General features: G+C 39.1%; 1 protein-coding gene across 5 annotated transcripts in view; it reads left to right on the forward strand.

Annotated features, from left to right (window-relative positions):
• FANCC (FA complementation group C) overlaps positions 1-24,285 on the forward strand; it is a 303,623-nt gene that overhangs the window by 103,560 nt on the left and 175,778 nt on the right. For all 5 annotated transcript variants that reach the window (XM_043927161.1, XM_043927163.1, XM_043927164.1 and 2 more), the window contains exons 3-5: positions 5,520-5,762; positions 8,337-8,421; positions 18,106-18,200. In XM_043927161.1, coding sequence (XP_043783096.1) covers positions 5,598-5,762; positions 8,337-8,421; positions 18,106-18,200 — 345 coding nt within the window. In that variant the 5' untranslated portion in view covers positions 5,520-5,597. The remainder of the gene's footprint in view (positions 1-5,519; positions 5,763-8,336; positions 8,422-18,105; positions 18,201-24,285) is intronic.

Below are 24,285 nucleotides of genomic sequence, written 5' to 3' on the forward strand. Positions count from 1 at the left end.
GTTTTAAGTGAGATCATTATAAATTACTCTCCTTATTGGGTGAAAGTATATGGTTTATGTCAGATAAAAAGTACACAAACTTGTTTTATCTGTATAGTGTATTTCCTAGTTGTTAGTTGTATCTGTTAGACCCATGTAACTCTCCCAGTTCTGAGGAGGCAAACCTTAGTCTCATTAAAACTATGCAGAAGAGAAGGGCAGTTCTTCAGAGCGAAAGTGAGCCGCACATGTAGTTGTCCCTCTACGTCTCCAAGGGCTTTATTCCAGGACCCTCACAGATACCCAAATCCACAAATGCTCAACTCCCTCATATAAAGTGGCATAATACTTGCATATAACCTGTACATATTCTTCCATATACTTTAAATCATTTCTAGATTACTTTACAATACAATGTCAATGCTATATAAATAGTTGTACATATAAGATAAAAGTTATGTAATATAGTAGTGGGTGCATGGTAAATTCAAGTTTTGTTTTTTGGAAACTTCTGAAATTAAAATTTTTTTCTATCCATATGGATGCAGAACCTGCAGATAAGGAGGGCTGACTATACATTAAAAGAACAGGATAGGGTGTTGGGGGGCAAAAACAACAGATATATCCACTGTCTTATATTGGTTACTCAGGACATTCAAACCTATTGCTTTCCATACACAGAATTTTTAAAACACTTTCCGCTAACATAATTTAGCTCTTTCTTCCTTCCAAAAAGGGAGATAATTCAAAGTAATGCCTGGTTAATGCATTTAGGTTGAAGTCCAGGAGTTCTGGATAATGTCAATTCCTCTTCCCATCTTTGTTATTTTCCGTAAATTATAGATTTTTAGCAAATCTACCCACTAATAATGTACTTTATATATGCAGTAGTAGAAGGGGAAATTAAAGAGAAGGGAATTTTTAAAAGTTATATGACATAACAAGCAAGATGTATACAGATAGCCTCCAGAAACCTCATTCATGCATTTTGACCATGATTTGCACATGATGATAGAGTGCTGCTGGGTACACCCAGCTTTGTGGCTTGGAGATCAGTCCAGTCACTGAGGGCTGCTATAAGCTTTTTCCATAATCCAGATCTTCCACACTGGCTTTCAAGAGCATAGGGTGTCATTGCTGACCAGAGCTGGGTCATAGCTGAGTGGCAGAGCACTTCAGTATGGACAGATAAGGTGTGCAGTGATTGTTGCTCTGGTTCCAACCCATATTTTCTCTTTTTCCGGCAAATGGATAAGCCAATGAGTGGTCTGAAACCCATGTAGTACATGTTACCTTCAGAATCCCAGAGGTATCAGCCAAGCATTTTGCCTCTTAGCGGGTGTAAGGTAGGTACAGCAGTTATCATTCAGCTTATTTTTGTTTGCTTATTATTTTGAGTCAGTAACTAGTACATATGGCATTAAATTGAAAAAGTGCAAAAAAGTGTACAGTAAAATTACAGAAAAGGAGATTTCCTTTCTTGCACTTACCATCCAACTACCTCAGTCTCCACAATGGAGGCAACCTCTGGTACTAGATTCTTGTGTATCCTCATTTGAAAGGACACATTCTCATCTGACACAGATCATTGGATTATAAGAAACTTCTGAAGTGGCAGACCCTGTATGTTCATGGAATTTGTATCCCACCATATGGAATACAGACAAAGCACCTGCATCTTTGTACTTTCCAGGTTCTGTCAGCCTGGTATCTTCACTGTGGTAGACCAGTGAAATGTGCTGTATCTGGAGTTGATAGCTCTGAGGCAGGCAACTGCTTTCTCATATCCTCAGTTTATCCCCATGGAGAAATGGAGATACCAGCTTCATAACTGAATTCTAGGTGCCAAGGGTATTAATTTGCCCCAGTCAGGACTCTCATCTAAAAGTGCACCTTGAGTTGGAGTAACCACTTGATTATGTTTATGACAACCTAATATCACTGACTAAGATCCATTGACCCCTCATCTGGAAAGTGGGGTTCTCTGCAAATCATCAGATGTTTGTCTGTTTTGATAGTCCAGTGGTTTCACTTAGCCATTCCTACTAGAATATCTTAATGATTCAGGGCCCTTGTGTGAAGGTGATGCCTCATTGATCTGTATTACCTTCTTGCATGGACTTCTGGTTTCCATTTCCATAATATGAACAGGAGTTTCACTGCCATTTTACCTGGCTTGGCCTAGTAGCAGTTCTGAATTCCTCTTCTTTCTGCAAAGGTGTGTTGTCTGCAGCCGACTGTCTGGTATCAGTTTGTATCAGATATTGTATAACATCAGAGATATCAGTTTGTGTTCTTGTGTTAAAAATCACAGAAACCAACAGTGGTTAATTTAAGCAAAACTATTAATATTGGAAGGCTCCTGGATAACCGGCAGAATCAAAGAGAAGGCTGAAAACTCATAGTTTGTTAAGGACATGCATAGAGATCTAGATCAAGAGACTCTTTGGATGACTTAATTCTATCCTTATCACAATCTACTGAAGATTCAGATTCCCAGCAGAGAGTCTACTTTGTTAAATTTGAATCATCCTCTCACTCCTTGGCTTGATGGCATAGGTACCATAAAATGGTTAAAGGATCTGCCAAGACTTGGGGAATGTAAGAGAGAGACTTTCCTAAAGGAAGAGTAAGATGTTATAACTGAAAATGGAGGAGGAACAGTAAACGGACAAAACCGACAGCTGTCCTTTCCAGAATGTTCAAATTAGGTCAGCATTTCTCAACTGGGGCGTCACTGGCCTTTGGGGGAAGACCATTTTCCTTTTTGAGCTGCTGTTGCAGTGCATGCAGTGTGTTCAGTGTCCTTGACTCTGGGATACGAAATGTCAGGAGCACGCTTACTGTTACCATCACAGCCGGAGCACCACCCATTTCACAGTCACTGCCCTCACGCTGCTCCCACTGCCGCCCCTCCCCAGACAGGCGGTGAAACAGCATCCAGACCACTACACTGCATGATCTCTAAAGCCTTTTCCAGTTAAATCAGATCCATTCCCATTGCTAACTGAAGGTTGTTTGTAATTTTGTTAAATATTTTCTTGTCTCTTCTTTCAAAAAGTTTTTCAGTTTGATGTCCTCAAATATCTAAACTGACTCACATCTACAGCCATGTGAAACATGTCAGAAATTCATCGATTTGTTTCTTCAGTTTATTTCTTTGTTTAAGGGCATAGACTTTAGAGTTGAACTCCTTAAATTCAAATTCTACAACCATAGCTTTGCTATTTACTAACAGTTACTTCCTTTGGCTTTTACATAATCTTTATTTGGGCAATTACATAATCTCCCTGCGCCTCCCTAAAATGAAGATAGTAGTACCCATTTCACAGGGTTGTTGTGAGGATTAAGTTAGCTAGTTTGCAAAAAGTATTTAATGTATTACCAAAAGTATAGTAATTGTATATTTAAGCTATTATTACTGTAGTTATAAAATGGGATATTAATAATTAAGTTTTACATAAATAATATTAAAAATACCTTCAAATTTTCTTTTTGGGGGGAGTTACCTTTTGAAAATTGCTCTATCTGGAAAAAGCATTTTGTTATAACACTTAGCTTAGAACTATACGTCGAAAAATATTCCCTCATTCAACACTTATTATTGGCCATGCAAGGGCTAAATTCAAGGACAGCAGAGAATGTATTTACCAGTAGAGGAGACAGTAAGTGAGTGAACAAATAAATGCCCAGAGTAATTAACTGATTTGCCAAGAGCTGTGGAGGAATCAGCAGAAAAACCTGGAAGCAGGGTTTCATATGTTGGTAAATAGATGCCAGGCCTTGACTGGACTCTGGTCAGCTGGGCAGAGGCAACATAGGAGGTGGGCGGGTGTGCTGGAGCTCTGCTTATCAAGGTCTTATTAGAGACTCTGGTAAGGAGCTGGGATAATTTCTGCAAGTTGAGATTTCTTTCCAAGGAAAGTATTGAAGAGATTTTAAGCAGGAGTGGGTCTGATTTGCATTTGGGAAAGTTGTTTTTGTCGACAGTGTAGAAAATGAATTGGAGAGGAACAGGTGGGACCAGATAGAAGACTCTAGGGAAGAAATAGACAGGAATGGGGTGGGATGGCAGCAGTGGAAATGGAAAGAAATGAATGAGGTCGAATGAAAGCATGAATATTTATTTTAGGACTAGAATGAACAGGTATTGGTGATGGCTTAGATGAAGATAATAGGAGAGAATAATCAGATGTCTGGATTTTTGACTATTAGGTCCCATTTGATAGCATGCATATATTCTCTCTATTATTAAACTTTAAAAAAAAAACTTTATGGTACTTTTCAAAACTAAATTTTTAGTACTGTTTTAAAATTTTCATCTTCCTGGTCTAGATTTTTTTCTTTTGCACTGTAGCCAAATTGTACCACCTTCTTATTTTTTTCTTACTTTCTTGTTCAGTAATGAAAACCTCCTTTGTTGATGTTTTTGGCATTTAATTGGGAGCATTTTATCTGTTAATGATTGCTTTTGAAGATTTAAACTCACTCACCCCTTGCAGAGTAGTCTTTTGAAATTAGATAGCTGACTATCATCCCTGCCCCAGGAAAGTAGGCGTCTGTAAAAGCCGGCACCTGCTGGAGGCTGCCTTCCATTCTCTCCCCCGTGTGCACCCAGGGGTGTGGATGGCGAGGAGCTGGGATGGTGGGGAGGCACCTGGAGTTTATTGACCCGACTCTGCCTGAGGCACATGCGGTCTGTGTATGTAACTCTACCATTCTTTTTAACATGTTCTTCAGATGTATAGTCAGGTTTATGAGTTTTTATTTTCTGTCACTTAGAACATATATCAGTTCAGTTCAGTCGCTCAGTCATGTCCGACTCTTTATGACCCCATGAATCGCAGCACGCCAGGCCTCCCTGTCCATACCTTCCCAATAATTAGAGTTTATCTTACTTTACCAAAATATGATTTCTTCTTGTGAATGGAAATCAAGCATATATAGCAGTCTGTAAATAAATTAAGCAGATTGTTCAAATCCGTGCATGTGGAATGAATTATTTTACTTTTTTCAAAGAATTGAGAAGCCAGGAAGAAAATTCATTAGACAGTAATGCCCAGAGATTTTTTTTTTTACACCTAAATGAGAAGCCAGAAATGCATATAAAACATAAGAACTTCAAAAACATTTCTTAGGCAGACTATTATGAAACTTCCGTGGATGTTTTTGATTTCCCATTACATTAAAATACTCAGATGAACTTCATATTCAGAACATTTAAAAATAGCTCAGTCTTAAAAAGAAGATATAAAGTATTATCAGCTGTGCTTTTTGTACATAATTAGCGATGTGCCTATGGAGGTATAATGACTTTTAGTGTAATGATATTACTCATGATAAAAAGTTCAGATGGTAAAAATTGGAGATACAGCTGGGTGACACATTTTAAAATAACTCAAAGATGACTTCACGCAAGGCATGCTATTTCGGCCCGTTGTAATCCTCCTTGTAATCCACTGTAAAAACTCATCAGTGATTGTGAAGACCCTGATAGAAGATTCTTTCTTAAATGTTTTATTTCCCCCTCTTTCTTACAGAGTTGACGTATGTTCACTGTTTTCTTCAGTGTGTAGCCAGCCACTGTGAAGGCACAATATTTCGCCCCTTTTTCTGAGATGGCTGAAGACTCAGCAGGCCTTCCTTCTGATTATCAGTTTTGGATGCAGAAGCTTTCTGTCTGGACTCAGGCCTCCACTTTGGAAACCCAGCGAGACATCTGCCTTCACCTGCCACAGTTCCAGGAGTTCCTGAGGCAGATGTATGAAACCTTGAAAGAGATGGTGAGTAGTGGACCAAAGTAAAGTAATAATGTTATTTTGTGACATCAGGAACTCTTCACCAGATTTCACTAAGCCTGAATGCAGTCAGGGACTTGTGGTCTTGACCTAACATATTGAAGAATTAGACAGACAAATTACCTGTAAGTAATGGAGACAGGAAGTGGTTTGCTAGTGTCTGATTTATTATGACTTCAGTCTTTTCTTTCTTGATGAGTTATATTGTCACATGAGATCTCCTGACTAATCAAGTTGTTTTTAAATAAATAAGACTTTTGACACTTGTTGTCAGGTCATAATTGGGGTTCTTTTAAAGGCCTTTGTATCTCTTAAATATTGAAGAGTTTGATGAAATGCTTACTCTTTTCTCAACTCTATTCTAAAATGGACTCAACTAAGAGATGATAAAATTTAAGATCTGTTCTTCCAGATATTTTAAGTGGACTTTTCTTGTGACTATTAAGATTATGAGTGTCTTCACTATTATTATGTAAGTTATTGTGTCCAAATTTGATGTTTTTGTTTTGACATAAAATTTTGTAGTTTTATTGCAATAGGTATTTTTGTGAATTAGTGCATTTTCATATTATGAAAACATTATACTTATTTTCTAATTTCAAAATGAGAAGCAAAATTATCATTTAATTATCATTTAATGTAGGTATTCTTGTGTTAAAATTTTCTTTCCTTAAAGGAGCAAGTAGGAAATTTGGAAAATAATTCATAGTGATGATGTGAGTTCTCATGTGTCTAGAAAGTAGAAGAAAAGTTGCAGTGTGTATGAACAACTAATGCTAACTTTTTTAAGAAGACTTTTGTAACTTGACCTTAAAGTGATTCAGGAAAGTCCAAGGCTGACACTGATGCTAAGACATATGTGAGGAATTTATTGTTTCAGCAGTAGGAAATGCTTATCATTTCAGCTTATGTGTACATTATCCCAATTTGGTCTTATTTCATTTTTGAACTTTCTTGAAAAGTAAAGAAGTGGGAAAAGGGCCATGTGTATGTTTGAACCTTAGGCTGTTTTCTGTTTGGTTGATATTTTTTTGTGTGTTAGGTTTTAGGTTGTTGTAGACAAGTATGATGTCATTTAGCGTATAGTAATCACAACAGTAATAAACAGAGATATATATCTGTATGTTTTGGCTGCTGTTATTTCTTTTTTCTTTTTCTCTTATTTCTTTTTACAAGTTCCAGAGTTCTTGTCCTTCTAAACCTTACCTGAGATAGTGCTACTGGAGCTGACTCAGGAAGTTCTCTTATTATGTTAGAATTTAAAAAAATCAGGATGAAGATATGGTGTTATATAGATATTAATCACCTATAATTTTTTCACTATTAAGCACTCTTTGTTATTTTTAAATCAAGTGGCCTTTCTTGACTTAAATATGAGTAAAATAAAGTTAATTCTGCAACAAAATTGATTTTACCTAAACTTGCTATAATTCTTAGTTTTAGTGAGCTGGTTTAAGGATAAAGTATATAAATTTAAAGGTAAATTCTCCAGGCCAGAATACTGGAATGGGTTAAGTTCAGTTCAGTTGCTCAGTTGTGTCCGATTTCTTTGCGACCCCATGGACCACAGCCCGCCAGGCTTCCCTGTCCGTCACCAACTCCTGGAGTTTACCCAAACTCATGTCCATTGAGTCGGTGATGCCATCCAACCATCTCATCCTCTGTCGTCCCCTTCTCCTCCTGCCTTCCATATTTTCCAGCATCAGGGTCTTTTCATGAGTCAGCTCTTCGCATCAGATCAGGTAGTCAAAGCATTGGAGTTTCAGCTTTAATATCAGTCCTTCCAGTGAACACTCGGGAGACTGATCTCCTTTAGGATGGACTGGTTGGATCTCCTTGCAGTCCAAGGGACTCTCAAGAGTCTTCTCCAACACCACAGTTTAAAAGCATCAATTTTTTGACGCTCAGCTTTCTTCACAGTCCAACTCTTACATCCATACATGACCACTGGAAAAACCATAGCCTTGACTAGACGGACCTTTGTTGGCAAAGTAATGTCTCTGCTTTTTAATATGCTGTCTAGGTTGGTCATAACTTTTCTTCCAAGGAGTAAGCATCTTTTCATTTCATGAGCTGTTCCCTTCTCCAGGGGGTCTTCCCAACCCAGGGATCAAACCCAGGTCTCCCACATTACAGGCAGATTCTTTACCAGCTGAGCCACAAAGGAAGGCCAAGAATACTGAAGCCTATCCCTTCTCCAGCGGATCTTCCCAACCCAGGAATCGAATTGGCGTCTCCTGCATTGCATGTGGATTCTTTACCAACCTAGCTCTCAGGGAAGCCCAAAATAAAGTTAATTCTGCAACAAAATTGATTTTTCTAAACTTGCTGTAATTCCTAGTTTTAGTGAGCTGGTTTAAGGATAAAGTATGGTGATTGCTTGTTAAAATTTATTAGAATTATTTACTTAAAGACCTTCTCTAATCTGTTTTTCACCTATTTTTGTAAAATACACATGAAATAAGAAGCATTCAAGCTCTCTCAACCTATAATGACAGTTCAGTATTTTCTGAGTTGTGTAGTGTCCTTCTACTGACCAAATATAATTTTCTTTTATAGGATTCAAATACAATCATTCAAAGATTCCCCACAATTTGCCAGCTGTTGGCAAAATCTTGCTGGAGTCCTTTTATCTTAGCTTACGGTAAGAATCCAAAGCATGTCCTCTCAAAATCCAATCTTTTAATGATAATTTTAATCTTTGCATTGTTTAACAGCATTCAGAACTTTAAATGATAAGCCTTTCTCTTATTTTTCATGAAACAACTTATCAAATGTATTCCTTGTTCTTTTGCAAAGATGGCATCCTTTATTGTTGTCCATATATGTTTGTGTACATGTGTATGGATACACACACACACAGATGTGTAGGAGAATAGAAAGTCTTGAATTAGAGGGTAGATGCTCCCAGATGATTGTTGCAGCCTCATTTTTTAATTCAGTATAAAATGATTATAGTGAAATAATTTCTTTGTTTCACAATTTCATATTAACTCATGTGCTGTTTTCATGCATAAAATTCTTTAGTGTCTGAATCCTGCCTTGACTCTGCCATTATTTAGGGAACACATTTTGGTTTTATCCAAGGTTAGGAGGAATTTGGAGATACTTTGAGGAAGTTGTCCCTTCACTGACCTCTTACCTACCTGTCTAGTCACATTTCCTGTTTAATATCAATATCATATGCATTGTAGCTAGAGGTTAAATTAGTAACAGTGTTTGATGTCTGGGCCTGTGACATGCAGTTCTTTTTGCCTGGAACTTTGTTCTCATCTCAAATCCTCAAACCTTCTATGAAATAGCTTTGCTAGGACTCAGTTAGGAACCTTCCTTAGTGTGTCCATAGTTGCCAGCATCTCCCTTAATTATAACCCTTACTATACTGCTTTATAATTATTGGCTTGCCTGTCTAATGTCCTAGAAGACTGAATGTCGCAGGAAATGTGGTTTTCGTTCTCTTGATTGTCGCAGAGCTTTGCATAGGGTGGAGTAGGCATATCTGAAAGTGTACGTAGAAATTGAATGTCTTGATTTGACTATGTTGTTAGCTAATAGAATCTTTACTTTTCCTGTTTTTTAAAGTAAGAAACTAATTGCATAATATAATGATGATGTATGGTCAGTTGTGTCCGTTCCCAGTTGGGTTCTGACCCCATGGACTATAGCCTGCCAGACTCCCCTGTACATGGAATTTTCCCACTGAAAATACTGAAGTGTGTTGCCATTTCCTCCTCTGGAGGATCTTCCCAACCCAGGGATTGAACCCACGTCTCCTACATCTATGGGTAAGATATACCCATCTGAATGCAGAGTTCCAAAGAATAGCAAGGAGAGATAAGAAAGCTTTCCTCAGTGATCAGTGCAAAGAAATAGAGGCAAACAATAGAATGGGAAAGACTAGAGATATCTTCAAGAAAATTAGAGATACCAAGGGAACATTTCATGCAAAGATGGGCACAATAAAGGACAGAAAAGGTATGGACCTAAGAGAAGCAGAAGAGATTAAGAAGAGGTGGCAAGAATATACAGAAGAACTATACAAAAAGATCTTCATGACCCAGATAACCACGATGGTGTGATCACTCACCTAGAGCCAGTCATCCTGGAATGTGAAGTCAAGTGAGCCTTAGGAAGCATCATGACGAACAAAGCTAGTGGACGTGATAGAATTCCAGTTGAGCTGATTCAAATCCTAAAAGATGATGCTATTAAAGTGCTGCACTCAATATGCCAGCAAATTTGGAAAACTCAACAGTGGTCACAGGACTGGAAAAGGTCAGTTTTCATTCCAGTCCCAAAGAAAGGCAATGCCAAAGAATGCTCAAACTACTGCACAATTGCATTCATCTCACATGCTAGTAATTTTGAGAATGCTCAAAATTCTCCAAGCCAGGCTTCAACAGTACATGAACCTTGAACTTCCAGATGTTCAAGCTGGATTTAGAAAAAGCAGAGGAATCAGAGATCAAATTGCCAACATCCATTGGATCATCAAAAAAGCAAGAGAGTTCCAGAAAAACATCTACTTCTGCTTTATTGACTATGCCAAAGCCTTTGACTGTGTGGACCACAACAAACTGGAAAATTCTTCAAGAGATGGGATTGCCAGACTGTCTTACCTGTCTCCTGAGAAATCTGTATGCCAGTCAAGAAGCAACAGTTAGAACCAGACATGGAACAACTGACTGGTTCCAAATTGGGAAAGGAGTATGTTAAGGTTGTATATTGTCACCTTGCTTATTTAACTTATATGCAGAGTACATCATGCAAAATGCCAGGCTGTATGAAGCACAAGCTGGAATCAAGATTTCCAGAAGTATCAATAACCTCAGGTACACAGATGATACCACACTTATGGCAGAAAGCAAAGAAGAACTACAGAACCTCTTGATGAAAGTGAAAGAAGAGAGTGAAAAAACTGGCTTAAAACTCAACACTCAAAAAACTAAAATCATGGCATCTGGTCCCATCACTTCATGGCAAATAGATGAGGAAACAATGGAAATAGTGCCCTACTTTACTTTGTTGGGCTCCAAAATCACTGCAGATTGTGACTGCAGCCATGAAATTAAAAGACACTTACTTGCTCCTTGGAAGAAAAGCTATGACCAACCTACATAGCATATTAAAAAGCAGAGACGTTACTTTGCCAACAGAGGTCCGTCTAGTCAAAGCTATGGTTTTTCCAGTAGTCACTCACGTATAGATGTGAGAGTTGGACTGTAAAGAAAACTGAGCGCCGAAGAATTGATGCTTTTGAACTGTGCTGTTGGAGATGACTCTTGAGAATCCCTTGGACTGCCAACAGATTTAACCAGTCCATCCTGAAGGAAATCTGTCCTGAATATTCATTGGAAGGACTGATGCTGAAACTGAAATTCCAATACTTTGGCCACCTGATGTGAAGAACTGACTCATTTGAAAAGACCCTGATGCTGGGAAAGATTGAAGGCAGAAGGAGAAGGGGACGAGAGAGGATGAGATAGTTGGATGGCATCACTGACTCAATGGACATGAGTTTGAGCAAGCTCTGGGAGTTGGTGATGGACAGGGAAGTCTGGCGTGCTGCAGTCCTTGGGGTCACAAAGAGTCGGACATGACTGAGCGACTGAACTGAACAGAACTGGTACGTCTTTTGAATTGGCAGGTGGATTCTTTACCACTGAGCTACCTGGGAAGCCCCCATAATGATAATAGAATCAAAAATAAAATGAATATTCCCCTTTCATGTATTAGAGAATTATATAATGTCTCTGTCCTCGCCTGTTATAAGTAATTATAAGAAGATTGAACTTGATGGGGAAGGGACAGCATTTGCATTTACTTCCATGAACATACATGTGTTGGTACACTATATATACTCACACTCATTCACTTTACCATCGTCTTCATCTGTTGTTTTTCCTCTTCACTTAGGCACTTCTTGCTTCCCCTTCTCCCTTGGGTTGACTGACTCTTCCTCCCTTGAGTTGACTCTTAGCTTTTTCAAATTTGATCTAAAATGGCAAAGGCATCACTGTATTTGCCTACCAGGGCCATGCCTGTCCTAAATTTATATATTTCATCTCAGCTAGTGTTCCCTAAAAACTTTTGACCAGAAATACATTTTCTGTACATGTGTATATGTGTGTCGATACAGTTACACACATACACACACACATTTCATGAAAATATGCTTACTTTTATCACCTGCAATTCATATTCACTATACCATTTTAATGGTTTTCATGACCCCAAACTGATTTTACAATCCATCAATGGATCATGACCAAAAGTTTGAAACTCATTGAGCTAGGTCAATGGTGGCAGGAGAAAGGAAAAGAAACTCTTGAATTTCCTCCATTTAAAGGCATAATTCATAGTTAGATACTTCATGGATTGAATAACCACTTTTTAGCAAAAGGAAATAATATGTCCTTTAAGTGTACCTAGTGGTGAGGAACTAAAAGCCTCTTAATGAAGGTGAAAAGGAGAATAAAAAAGTTGGTTTAAAACTTAGAAAACTAAGATCATGGCATCTGGTCCCACCACTTCATGACAATAGAAGGGGAAAAAATTGAAACACTGACAGACTTTATTTTCTTGGGCTCCAAAATCACTGCAGACGGTTTTAAATTAAAAGACCTTAGAAGGAAAGCTCTGACAAACCTCGACTGCATAGTATAAAGCAGAGACCTCACTTTGCCGACAAAGGCCCATATCGTCAAAGCTGTGGTTTTTCTAGTAATCACGTATGAACGTGAGAGTTGGACCATAAAGAAGGCTGAGCACCAAACAGTTTTTGAACTGTTGTGCTGGAGAAGACTCTTCAGAGTCCCTTGGACTGCAAAGAGATCAAACCAGTCAAAAGGAAGTCAACCCTGAATATTCATTGGAAGGTCTGATGCTGAAACTGAAGCTCTAATACTTTGGCCACCTGATGCAAAAAGCTGACTCTGGAAAAAGACCTTGATGCTGGGAAAGATTGAGGGCAGGAGGAGAAGGGGACGACAGAGGATGAGATGGTTAGATAGTATCCTGACTCAATGAACATGGATTTGAGGAAGCTCTAGGAGATAGTGAAGGACGGCAGAGCCTGGCTAGCTGCTGTCCATGGGTTTGCAAAGATTTGGACACGACTTAGCAACTGAACAACAGTGACAGTGGATATAGGGCATATCCTTAATTCAGAAATGCTAATATGTTAAAAAGTTTGGGTTGTTGAATTGAAGTAAAATGAGCAGCATTTCTCACTTGGTATTGAGCACTGTTCTCTCTGGGTTGCATTGTGGGTCTGATTGAACTCATGATAGGTTTGCAGGATAGGTATTTATGTATTAGTATAGATATGTCACTTTTCTCAGAATACAGAACTGATAAAATTCAAGATCCTACTCCTCTAAAGCCTGCATTTTTGTAGTGATCTGTCCCCGCGGATCATACCACTGTGGTTGAAATGTTCCAGTCCCGGCTTTACCACCAGCCAGCCTCATGTGAATGTATATATTCACTATTCTTTTAAAAAACAGCAAGCCTTAGGAAAACATGGCTCACAATTTCTGCACCCAAGGAGCTTCTAGTTAGGGAAAAAAAAGAGACCTAAGTCAGCCAGACTCAGGATGATGGTTGGTGCTGTGGAGCTTTGAATGAGTTGCTGAGGGGAAGGAGAGTTTCACAGGGGAGGTTTTGTGGGGGCTGACTCTTGAAGGACAGTAGATGAGATGGGATTTTCTAAGGCAAGCCACCCAGCTCACTGGATCTCAGATTCTTTATGTGTGAAAGTGAGAAGCTGTACTCTCTTATCCCTATGGCCTTAAACTTGTATCTGTCTGTGATCTCTCCTTAGCACCTAATATCCATTACTTTGGCCCCTCTGACAACCAGAAACAAATTCTCCATCTCTGTTTAAATGCTTATGTTACCTTTTGAATTGCCCATTAAATTTCAATTTCTTGAATTGCCTGTTAGATTTCAGTTTCCTGTTTGAAGTACCCGTTTGGTGTCAAGCTCCTGGAGGAGACTGACAGGCAGAGAACTCCATGAGTAATCAGATCTTGGCTATGTTGCCACTATTGTTTGACTAGCTGGGCGCTTTCTTCCAGGAAAGTATCTTTTTTTATGGTTTCATAATATCAAAATTACCTTTGAAATACAATAAAAAATAAACAATTTCCATCAAGGAAAGAAGTAAGTTTCCCTTAATGGTAAGTGAGAATAAGATCAGAAATAAGGATAATAAAGAAGGAGGAGGGATTTGAAAATTAAGACACAAAGAGAAGAGAAAAAATAGATAATAGGAAGGGAGCAAATGCCTTTTATTCAGTGATGTTCTCTGTGTAAAATTACTGCCTTCACCTTGGGGTTCTGGCTGGTAGGTTCTAACTCTGCCCTCATGAATCACATATTAATATCATAGCTGTAGCCTCTCTCATGCTTTTTATTACCACTTGAGAGTTTGCCTTCAAACGTGGCAACTGAAAACAATAAATATTTATTGTCTAAAAATATGCTGCCATCACTTTTAAACTATAGAATTAATTTAGCTTTCATTTAGGCTTTCAGTTCAAGATATAAAAAAATAAAATAATTGGGTGGCAAATATACGTTAGTGTATTCCTTTCCCCTGCACTAATTTCTAAAAACGCAGATTTGCACTGATGACTGCCCACCTGATGAATCCCAGGCAGTTTTCTATCCCCCGTGCCCCAGCCCTGGTGTCTGAGCCTCCAGGGAGGAACCGGACAGATGCCATCCCCTGTAGACAGTGCTGGTGGCATTCGTGAGTAACAAGTGGTGGCTTTCATTTTTAAGTCTCTAAAGCAAAGTAAGCTCATTAATAGTACATTTCAGTGCATTGATTCTGGTCAAAGAAAGGCACCTCCTTAAGGCTGGGTGAAAGTTACTCTGGCTCTTCTTTTTCTTTTTGAGAGAAAAGTAAAAAATAATACACTTGTTGAAATAAACATGCAGAATCATTTAACACCTCGGGAAAAATCTCATTTTTTGGATTTTTTAGATTTTACGCTTTATCGCTGACATTTTCATTCTTCCTCTTTTTTCTTTTTTATTGGTGAAGTCTGATTTTTTTGGAACTGCTTCCCATTGGGTTGCATTCTCTTTAACATGGGAAGTTGCTTGCATCAGCATATCAATAGATGTATTTTCACACTTGTGACATGCAGATAGTTATAATTTCTTCTGATATTTAAAACAGTACAACAGATTTTTAATCAGTGGCATTGATTCAACCTGAAGAACTCTAGAATCTTCAGAGGTTAAATTGTATGATTCTTGAAATAAACTTTCGGGCAAGCCAGTGATGGTATTTGAGCTCATAAAAACTAGGAAAAATATGAATATCTCTCAGGATAACTCCTGATAAAGTTTGTTTAGAAATGTTAGTTATTAGAAGAGCATAGGCTTATGGATGTTTATTGGGGGAGGGGCCAGATGGATTTAAAATTAATATCAGAGTCCTTTGATGTGTGGTGGAAAATGCAGAGGTAGCTTACTATAGTTTGTGTTCTCCTTATTTCTTGTTAAGAAGCCCTCAGAAATGCTCTGTTTATGAAATTGCAGTTGATAACAAAGTAAAGAGCATCAGGGGATCTGCAGAGGTGTGATTACAGGTGCTGGGTTTCCTCAGCCTCAGCCCCATGGCCCTGTAGGACAGTCCACAGCAGCTTGGCTCTAGTTCAGATACTGACATCTTCAGTTTTTAGGCCTCATTTTTGCTTCTCAGTTGTGTTCTAAAATCTCCAGCTTGAATGGACTTAGTTGCCAAAGGAGAAAAGAGAAAACGGCTTACCAAATAGATGTGCTAACCACGTAGAGGATTTCAAAGGTCGACATTGTTATCACATATTTAGTAAAGTTTCACACTTTAGAGTAAAGAATTAGTGATCTCAGGTGGCCTCAGCTTGCAGAGGCTTGGAGGGGGACTTGGGTTTCCAGCCAGAGACTGAGGCTGGGATGTGGTGGTAAAAGCCCCAGATTCCTAGCTGCTAGACCAGTGGTCAGTGACAAGGGCCCTGGCCCTTCAGCTTGGCAGAAAAGGATTCCCACAAAGACAGTAAGTGGTGAAACAAATAAAGTATTTACTAAGAGGGGGAAAAAAGTACAGTCGTGTGGATAGACACAGAGGCAGACTCAGGGAAAATCCCTGAGTTGCATCCTTGTGGCACTTTGAATTACTTTTATGGGGCATTTCTTCCGTTTTTCCTTTGGCCAGTCATTTTGATTTACCTGGTTCACGGTGCATATTTGGTCCATATCTCAGGATCCTCTCGTGTATGCATACATGTCTTAGCCAAGATGGATTTTACTGAAAAGATGTCTGGGTAGGGAACATCCTTTAACATAACCCTCCTTTGACCTCTGAGGAGCCTTTTGTTCATGTGTGTGGTCGGGGAGGTCTCCTGACTTTGAAAATAAGAAATATGTGGACTGGGCAGGGCCCAGCCTTTTCCTTTAATTGTCCTGATATCCACAAAGAATGAACCTCCAGTTGCTTTACTCTCAGAAAGAGCCCATCTACCTCCTGCCACATGAGGAGCATGTGAAAGGCTTCTGTTTTGTCCAAACCATCTGGTACTGAAAAGATTTTTAAAAACAATTCTTTTTGTTAAATTTATTTCTAACAAGTGAAGGTTCAGTTCAGTTCAGTCGCTCAGTCGTGTCCAACTCTTTGCAACCCCATGAACCGCAGCATGCCAGGCCTCCCTGTCCATCACCAACTCCCAGAGTCCACCCAAAACCATGTCCATCAAGTCGATGATGTCATCCAACCATCTCATCCTCTGTCGCACCCTTCTCCTCCTGCCCTCAATCTTTCCCAGCATCAGGGTCTTTTCAAATGAGTCAGCTCTTCGCATCAGGTGGCCAAAGTATTGGAGTTTCATCTTCAATATCAGTCCTTCCAGTGAACACCCAGGACTGATCTCCTTTAGGATGGACTGGTTGGATCTCCTTGCAGTCCAACGGACTTTCAAGAGTCTTCTCCAACAACACAGTTCAAAAGCAGCAATTCTTTGGTGCTCAGCTTTCTTTATAGTCCAACTCTCACATCCATACATGACCACTGGAAAAACCATAGCCTTGACTAGACGGACCTTTGTTGGCAAAGTAATGTCCCTGCTTTGTAATATGCTGTCTAGGTTGGTCATAACTTTCCTTCCAAGGAGTAAGCGTCTTTTAAATTCATGGTTGCAATCACTATCTGCAGTGATTTTGGAACCCAGAAAAATAAAGTCAGCCACTGTTTCCATTGTTTCCCCATCTATCCGCCATGAAGTGATGGGACCAGATACCATGATCTTAGTTTTCTGAATGTTTTTCACTCTCCTCTTTCACTTTCATCAAGAGGCTCTTTAGTTCTTCTTCACTTTCTGCCATAAGGATGGTGTCATCTGCATATCTGACGGTATTGATATTTCTCCCGGCAATCTTGATTCCAGCTTGTGCTTCATCCAGCCTGGTGTTTCTCATGATGTACTCTGCACATAAGTTAAATAAGCAGGGTGACAATATACAGCCTTGACGTACTCCTTTTCCTATTTGGAACCAGTCTGTTGTTCCATGTCCATTTCTAACTGTCGCTTCCTGACCTGCATACAGGTTTCTCAAGAGGCAGGTCAGGTGGTCTGATATTCCCATCTCTTTCAGAATTTCCCACAGTTTGTTGTGATTCACACAGCCAAAGGCTTTGGCATAGTCAATAAAGCAGAAATAGATGTTTTTCTGGAACTCTTTTGCTTTTTCGATGATCCAGTGGATGTTGGCAATTTGATCTCTTGTTCCTCTCCCTTTTCTAAAACCAGCTTGAACATCTGGAAGTTCACAGTGCACGTACTGCTGAAGCCTGGCTTGGAGAATTTTAAGCATTAGCTTAAAATCTCACTAGCATGTGAGATGAGGTATTTTGGCCAATTAGATTAAATCAGAAATATTGACTACCGCTCGTAGCAGTGATGTTGCCTTAAAAAGGTTGAAATTACCAATGGTTTGAAAATAAGATAAGGAACAGGTCTTGAAAATAAAAAAGACTGTTTTTCTTAGTTCTTTCCATATTTCTCTTTTGGCCTTAAAAATTGCTTCTGTGACAGAAAAAGAATTGACCACACAAGGGCTAAGCATAAGTAATCCTGAACCCACAAGAAGGAAAAAAAACCCCACAAAGTTAAGTTTCACACATGATCCCGGATGCTTGTTCAGTGAACTTCGTAGTTTGTGATTTTTCTAAAACATTTATAATAAATGTGTTTCCTTTAAATATGTTTACAGCTTTTATACTGATTGTCTTTTCTTTCTATTTTATCAAGCCTACTTATTTTAACCTTCATTTCTGCAGATGAAAGCCCCAAAATTCTAGTATGGTGCTTGTGTTGTCTAATTAAGAAAGATCCACAGAATTCTAGAGAATCAAAACTTAATTCCTGGACACGGGTAAGTGTACAAAAGCCCTGTACTGCTTTAAATTCAATTGATTATTTAAAAGTGCTGCTGTTAATAGTCCAGAAACTTTCAAACACATCCTTCACTGTTACATTATCTTGCTGGTTATAAAGTTTTTCAAGAGATTTCATTTTTGTTTGATTGTGACTTCCGTATGAGATAGATCCTCAGGGTGAACTTCCCTATGCCTACAAAAGCTAATATTGAGTGGTTTTAGAAAGTTACTCTCAGGTAATTGAAAGAATGTACTCTCTTCCCTTCTATTATAGCAACTGTTTCTTCCTACCAACCTACATTAAATACTTATATAATTCCTCTTCAGATACTTCTCTGCCTGTCTCAGAATCCATTCTGTCCTAAAACTGAATTTCGTAAGTGCCCTGGGAGCAGCAGTCTTTATTTTGTGTCCTGAAGTTGGTACCCTGGTCAGCGTGCTCAGACTGGCATCTGGTACTTGTTGGCTATTGCTGCTAACACCGTCAGTTCAGTTACCCAACCATGCTAGTTCAGGTAGCTGACAGCCTCCTGAATTCCCGCTGACTCTTTCTGCTTTCTTTTGAATGATGGGCGCAAATAGGAGAATGTTGTAAGGCTGTGCTTAGCTGCCCTCACCACCAGTAACTTGGCTGTTCTCTCTTACCTCTTGCTGTCCTGCTGCAGTAACCCCAAGGACTTACATGTATGTCAAACTCCACTTAACTATGCATATGGTCCAGATTAGCTGCTTAGTATTATGAAATCACGCACCCAGATTAACGCACATGGTTTTGTCTGACTGGTGATATAATTCCATTCACTGCTTTTTACCATTCCTTTGTTTTATACAAACTGGCTGGCAGAGATGACAAAACAGTGTATTTTTTGTTAGATTAAAAGAAGAATTGGAAGAATGATAAGAAGTGAAAAGGATTGAGTGAGGGAAGGGAAAAAAATGCACCTTTTAATTGGAAAGAAAGTTCATGTTAAGAGCTAAAGAAAGGAACTGATAAGTAGAATTAGGGAAGAAAAGATCCGAAAAACAGGCTATAGAAGTAGCATAACATATTTAGTTTTTTAATTTTTTAATCATTGCTTTTGTTGAATATTTGCTCTCTCAATGATTATTTAGGATATATATTTTTATTGGCTAGCTCATTCAGTCCTGGAATAGGCCATCTAATAAAGTATTTTTAGAGTGATCAGGTTAACTTTCTTCATTTAGCTAGTGATTATATTAGCCTAGTTTTGAATTTTTAGCCTTGCAGTTTATTCTGTAGGTTTCCCTTATTTAATTTTATATACATTTAATAAATACCTATACTCATTAAGAATAGCACAAGCAGGTAAAATTAAAACATTTAATTCCTGTGTGTATTAGTCTCTCAGTTGTGTCTGATTATTCAACTCTTTGTGACCCTGTGGACTATAGCCCACCAAACTCCTCTGTCCATGGAATTCTCCAGGCAAAATACTGGAGTGAGTAGCCATTCCCTTCTTCAGGGCATCTTCCCAACCCAAGGATCGAAACTGGGCCTTCTGCTTTGCAGGCGGATTAGCATCGTGAGTTGGAGGAGGTCATTTGGACTTTCAGTTTGTAGCCATGTAGCCAGTCTGTCAGAAGCACAGGCAACAACATAGGCTTTGATGATGATGATGAAAGTCACTCAGTTGTGTCTGACTCTTTGCGACCCCATGGACTGTATAGTCCATGGAATTCTCTAGGCCAGAATACTGGAGTGGGTAGGCTTTCCCTTCTTCAGGGGATCTTTCCAACCCAGGGATCGAACCCAGGTCTCCCACATTGCAGGCGGATTCTTTACCAGCTGAGCCACAAGGGAAGCCCAAGAATACTAGAGTGGGTAACCTATCCCTTCTCCAGTGGATCTTCCTGACCCAGGAATTGAACCAGGGTCTTCTGCTTTGCAGGCAGATTCTTTACCAACTGAGCTATGAGGGAATGGCCTCTAAAGTACCTGTCATACCTTTTTAAGGATGACATTTAAAATTTTACTGTTGTGAGATTTATTTTTTCCTTTGTGATGAGTAAATTTGTATCTTATTTCAGAAAATTTATCCCACTTCAGGATCACGAAAACCTACATTATCTTCTAAAAGAATATTTATTTGTGTTTCCCATTTATGTCTGTGACCTACCTGTAACTGTTTCATTGTGTGACCTAAGGTAGGGGTCTATTTTCACTTTGTTTCCACATAGATACCTCATTGTCCCAGTACCATCATTGAAAAGTCTTTTTTTTCTTTTCAGTGAATCACAGTTTGTTGTGATCCACATAGTCAAAGGCTTTAGTGTAGTCAGTGAATCAGAAGTAGATGTTTTTCTGGAATTCCTTTGCTTTTTCTATGATCCAACAGATGTTGGTAATTTGATTTCTGGTTCCTCTGTCTTTTCTAAATCCAGGCTGTACATCTGGAATTTCTTGATTCATATTCTCCTAGGCCTAGTTTGAAGGATTTTGAGCATTAACTTGCTAGCATGTGAAATGAATGCAATTGTGCAGTAGTTGGAACATTCTTTGGCATTGCCCTTCTTTGGGATTGGAGTGAAAACTGACCTTTTCCAGTCCTGTGGCTACTGCTGGGTTTTCCAAATTTGCTGGCATATTGAGTACAGCATTCCAGCAGCAGCATCTTTTAGCATTTGAAATAGCTCAGAGGGCATTCTACCACCTCCACTAACTTTGTTGTAGTGATGCTTCCTAAGGCCCACTTGACTTCACATTCCAGGATGTCTGGCTCTAGGTGAGTGATCACACCATCGTGGTTATCTGGGTCATGAAGATCTTTTCTGTATAGTTCTTCTGTGTATTGTTGCCACCTCTTCTTAATCTCTTCTGCTTCTGTTAGGTCCATACCACTTTGGTCCTTTATTGAGCCCATCTTGGCATGAAATGTTCCCTTGGTATCTCTAATTTTCTTGAAGAGATCTCTAGTCTTTCCCATTCTATTGTTTTCCTCTTTTTCTTTGCATTGATTGCTGAAGAAAGCTTTCTTATCTCTCCTTGCTTTTCTTTGGAACTCTGCATTCAAATGGGTATCTTTCCTTTTCTCCTTTGCTTTTCACTTCTCTTCTTTTCATAGCTGTTTGTAAGGCCTCCTCAGACAGCCATTTTGCTTTTTTGCATTTTTCTTGGGTTCTTCTTGATCCCTGTCTCCTGTACAGTGTCACGAACCTCCATCCATAGTTCATCAGGCACTCTGTCTGTCAGATCTAGTCCCTTAAATCTATTTCTCACTTCCACTGTATAGTCATAAGGGATTTGATTTAGGTCATACCTGAATGGTCTAGTGGTTTTCCCCACTTTTTTCCATTTAAGTCTGAATTTGGCAATAAGGAGTTCATGATCTGAGCCACAGTCTGCTCCTGGTCTTGTTTTTGCTGACTGTATAGAGCTTCTCCATCTTTGGCTGCAAAGAATAATATAATCAATCTGATTTTGGTGTTGGCCATCTGGCGATGTCCATATGTAGTCCTCTCTAGTGTTGTTGGAAGAGGGTGTTTGTTATGACACCGTACTGCATACTTGAAAGTTGCTAATAGAGTAAATCGTGAAAGTCCTTATCACAAGGAAAAAAAGGTATAGTGATGGACGGTAACTAGACTTAATGCAGTGATCATTTCACAGTGTACAGAAACATAGGATTATTATGTTGTGCACTCAGAGGGGAAAAAAGTGATTCTTGAGTGAACCCCAAATTGCGTGTTTTGTTATTTTTAGTGTAACACATCAGCATCAGGGCATTTCTACAGAGAGCATTCTGCTCTTTTAGGAAACCAGTGCTTTTAGACACAGTGGTGTTAGGTACCTCAAGATTTAAGAGAGGCAGGGGGCTCAGAAGAAGCAGACAGTGGGTTTGGTGCGGCACGCTGCACTAGGTATTGGTCAGCCCAGGGGAACATGATTATGCCTGTGTTATTGGTGATTTCTACTGTTATTTGTTTTTGTTCTGTTTTGGATTTGAAAATGCTAGCCTGGTGCAACTAGGATATCAAAATTTAAGGAAAGAATTATTGTCCACATTTGAATGGTATTTTAAAAGAGAAAATAGCGTTTTTCTGGGGGTGATTAGTAAAACAGGAGAGGCAAGGTGAAATTCTGGGAAAAGACTAGAATAAAACCTTATTTGTTCAAAATATACAGTCAATAAATAATGAATTCAACAAAATACTTTTAGTTTCTTAAGTCACTTTTATTGTTATTGTTCAGTCCCTTAGTCGTGTCTGACTCTTTATGACCCCATGGACTGCAGCATACCAGGCTTCCCTGTCCTTCACTGTCTCCTGGAGTTTGCTCAAACTTATGTCCATTGAGTCAGTGACACCATCCAACCATCTCATTCTCTGTTACACCCTTCAGTCTTCCCAGCATCTGGGTCTTTTCTGTTGAGTCGGCTCTTTGCATCAGGTAGCCAATGTACTGGAGCTTCCGCTTTAGCATCAGTCCTTCCAATGAATATTCAGGGTTGATTTCCTTTTGGATTGATGGTTTGATCTCCTTGCAGTCCAAATGAGTCTCAAGAATCTTATCCAACATCACAATTCAAAAGCATCAATTCTTTGGCACTCAGCCTTCTTTATGATCCAACTCTAACGTATATTACTTGACTACTGGGGAAACCATGGCTTTGACTATATGGACCTTTGTTGACAAAGTGATGTCTCTGCTTCTTAACACACTGTCTAGGTCTGTCATAGCTTTTCTTCAGAGAAGCAAGTGTCTTTTAATTTCATGACTGCAGTCACCTTCCACAGTGATTTTGGAGCCCAGGATGAGCAAAAATTGCTTTAATTCATACTTTATTGTAAACATAGTTGTTTTTTCCACTCACTGTACAACTTTTGTTTTGAAAGATGTATTGGAAGAAGGTGTCCTTTAAAAGACCATCGTCAACATCATGGTGACATAAGACTTCCCTCAGTTCAGTCTCCCCATGACGTCGATAATTTGACAACTGTCTGTGAACAAAAGTGCTGCTGTGGGATCTAGTACCATATACTGGGTGACCCAGGAGGAGTCTTACTGTTGGAAGATGGAGGGGATGAAAGTGCCCATTGAAATAAGAAGGCATCTTAAGATCGAAAAGTGAGTCAGGCAGGTCCATGTAATCAATGCAGCAGTTTATTATAGGGTAAGTAACTCACAGATGGAGTCTGGATTGGGTGGATAATGATACAGAAGCATTCATAGATTCATTCTGCATTGCTCAGGGGCCATAGGGACCTATAACTTAAGTTATAGTTACAACTAACTAACCTAAGGTATGGGGACGGGTGCTAGAAAATAGGATTTGCAGTCCTAAGTGAAGATTTATGAATAGGTAACTAGTCTTGTGACCACCAATGTGTCGGGAAAGGTTTTCATCATTGTTTGGGAAGTAGAATCCACTTAGTCCTAATGACTATTAAACAATATCCCTCAAGTACAACACCCTTGACAACAGAGAAGTGATTCACTGCCCAGTACAGTTCTGGGTAGGGTCAGTGAAAGGACAGGAGAAACTGTAAGGGCCCCAAATAGCATCAGTTATGCTAACAGCAATATACTTGGTCACCTGTGTAGAAATAGGGTAATAGGCAGGAAAACTCTGGTTTTGGATGGGGAACAGCAGGAGCCTTTGAACTTCTCCATTTCCAGGGCACCTGGAAAACACTAACTTGGGCAGATACTGCTGAATTCAGGAGCCTCATGGAAACCTGAGCTTCTAGAGGAGAAATTCCACTACTCTGTTGGAGAAAAAATACGTTTGAACACAGTGGAGTGGGGCCTCTGTGAGAAAGAACAAGGTGAAAATGGAACTCTAAGGCAAATGAAGCAACCCCAGTCACTACAATGATCTCTGATTTCATCTTGATATGGACTATGATTTCAGACATTAGAGATTTAGAGTCAGAGGACATGTGCCTGGATTTTCAGCCGGTTACTTTAGCATGAGTGGTAAGACTAGGCCTGCGGAACCTCTGGGAAGAGAATTGGACCAAACTGTTAAAACATAATAGATCATGTAGTTCTCACTGAATATAAACTATTTTTCTTACAAGCTAGGAAACCTTGAGCATTCTTATTTATAAATAAATTAG

This window comes from Cervus elaphus, chromosome 16 (assembly GCF_910594005.1).
Source record: "Cervus elaphus chromosome 16, mCerEla1.1, whole genome shotgun sequence".
Taxonomy (NCBI): domain Eukaryota; kingdom Metazoa; phylum Chordata; class Mammalia; order Artiodactyla; family Cervidae; genus Cervus; species Cervus elaphus.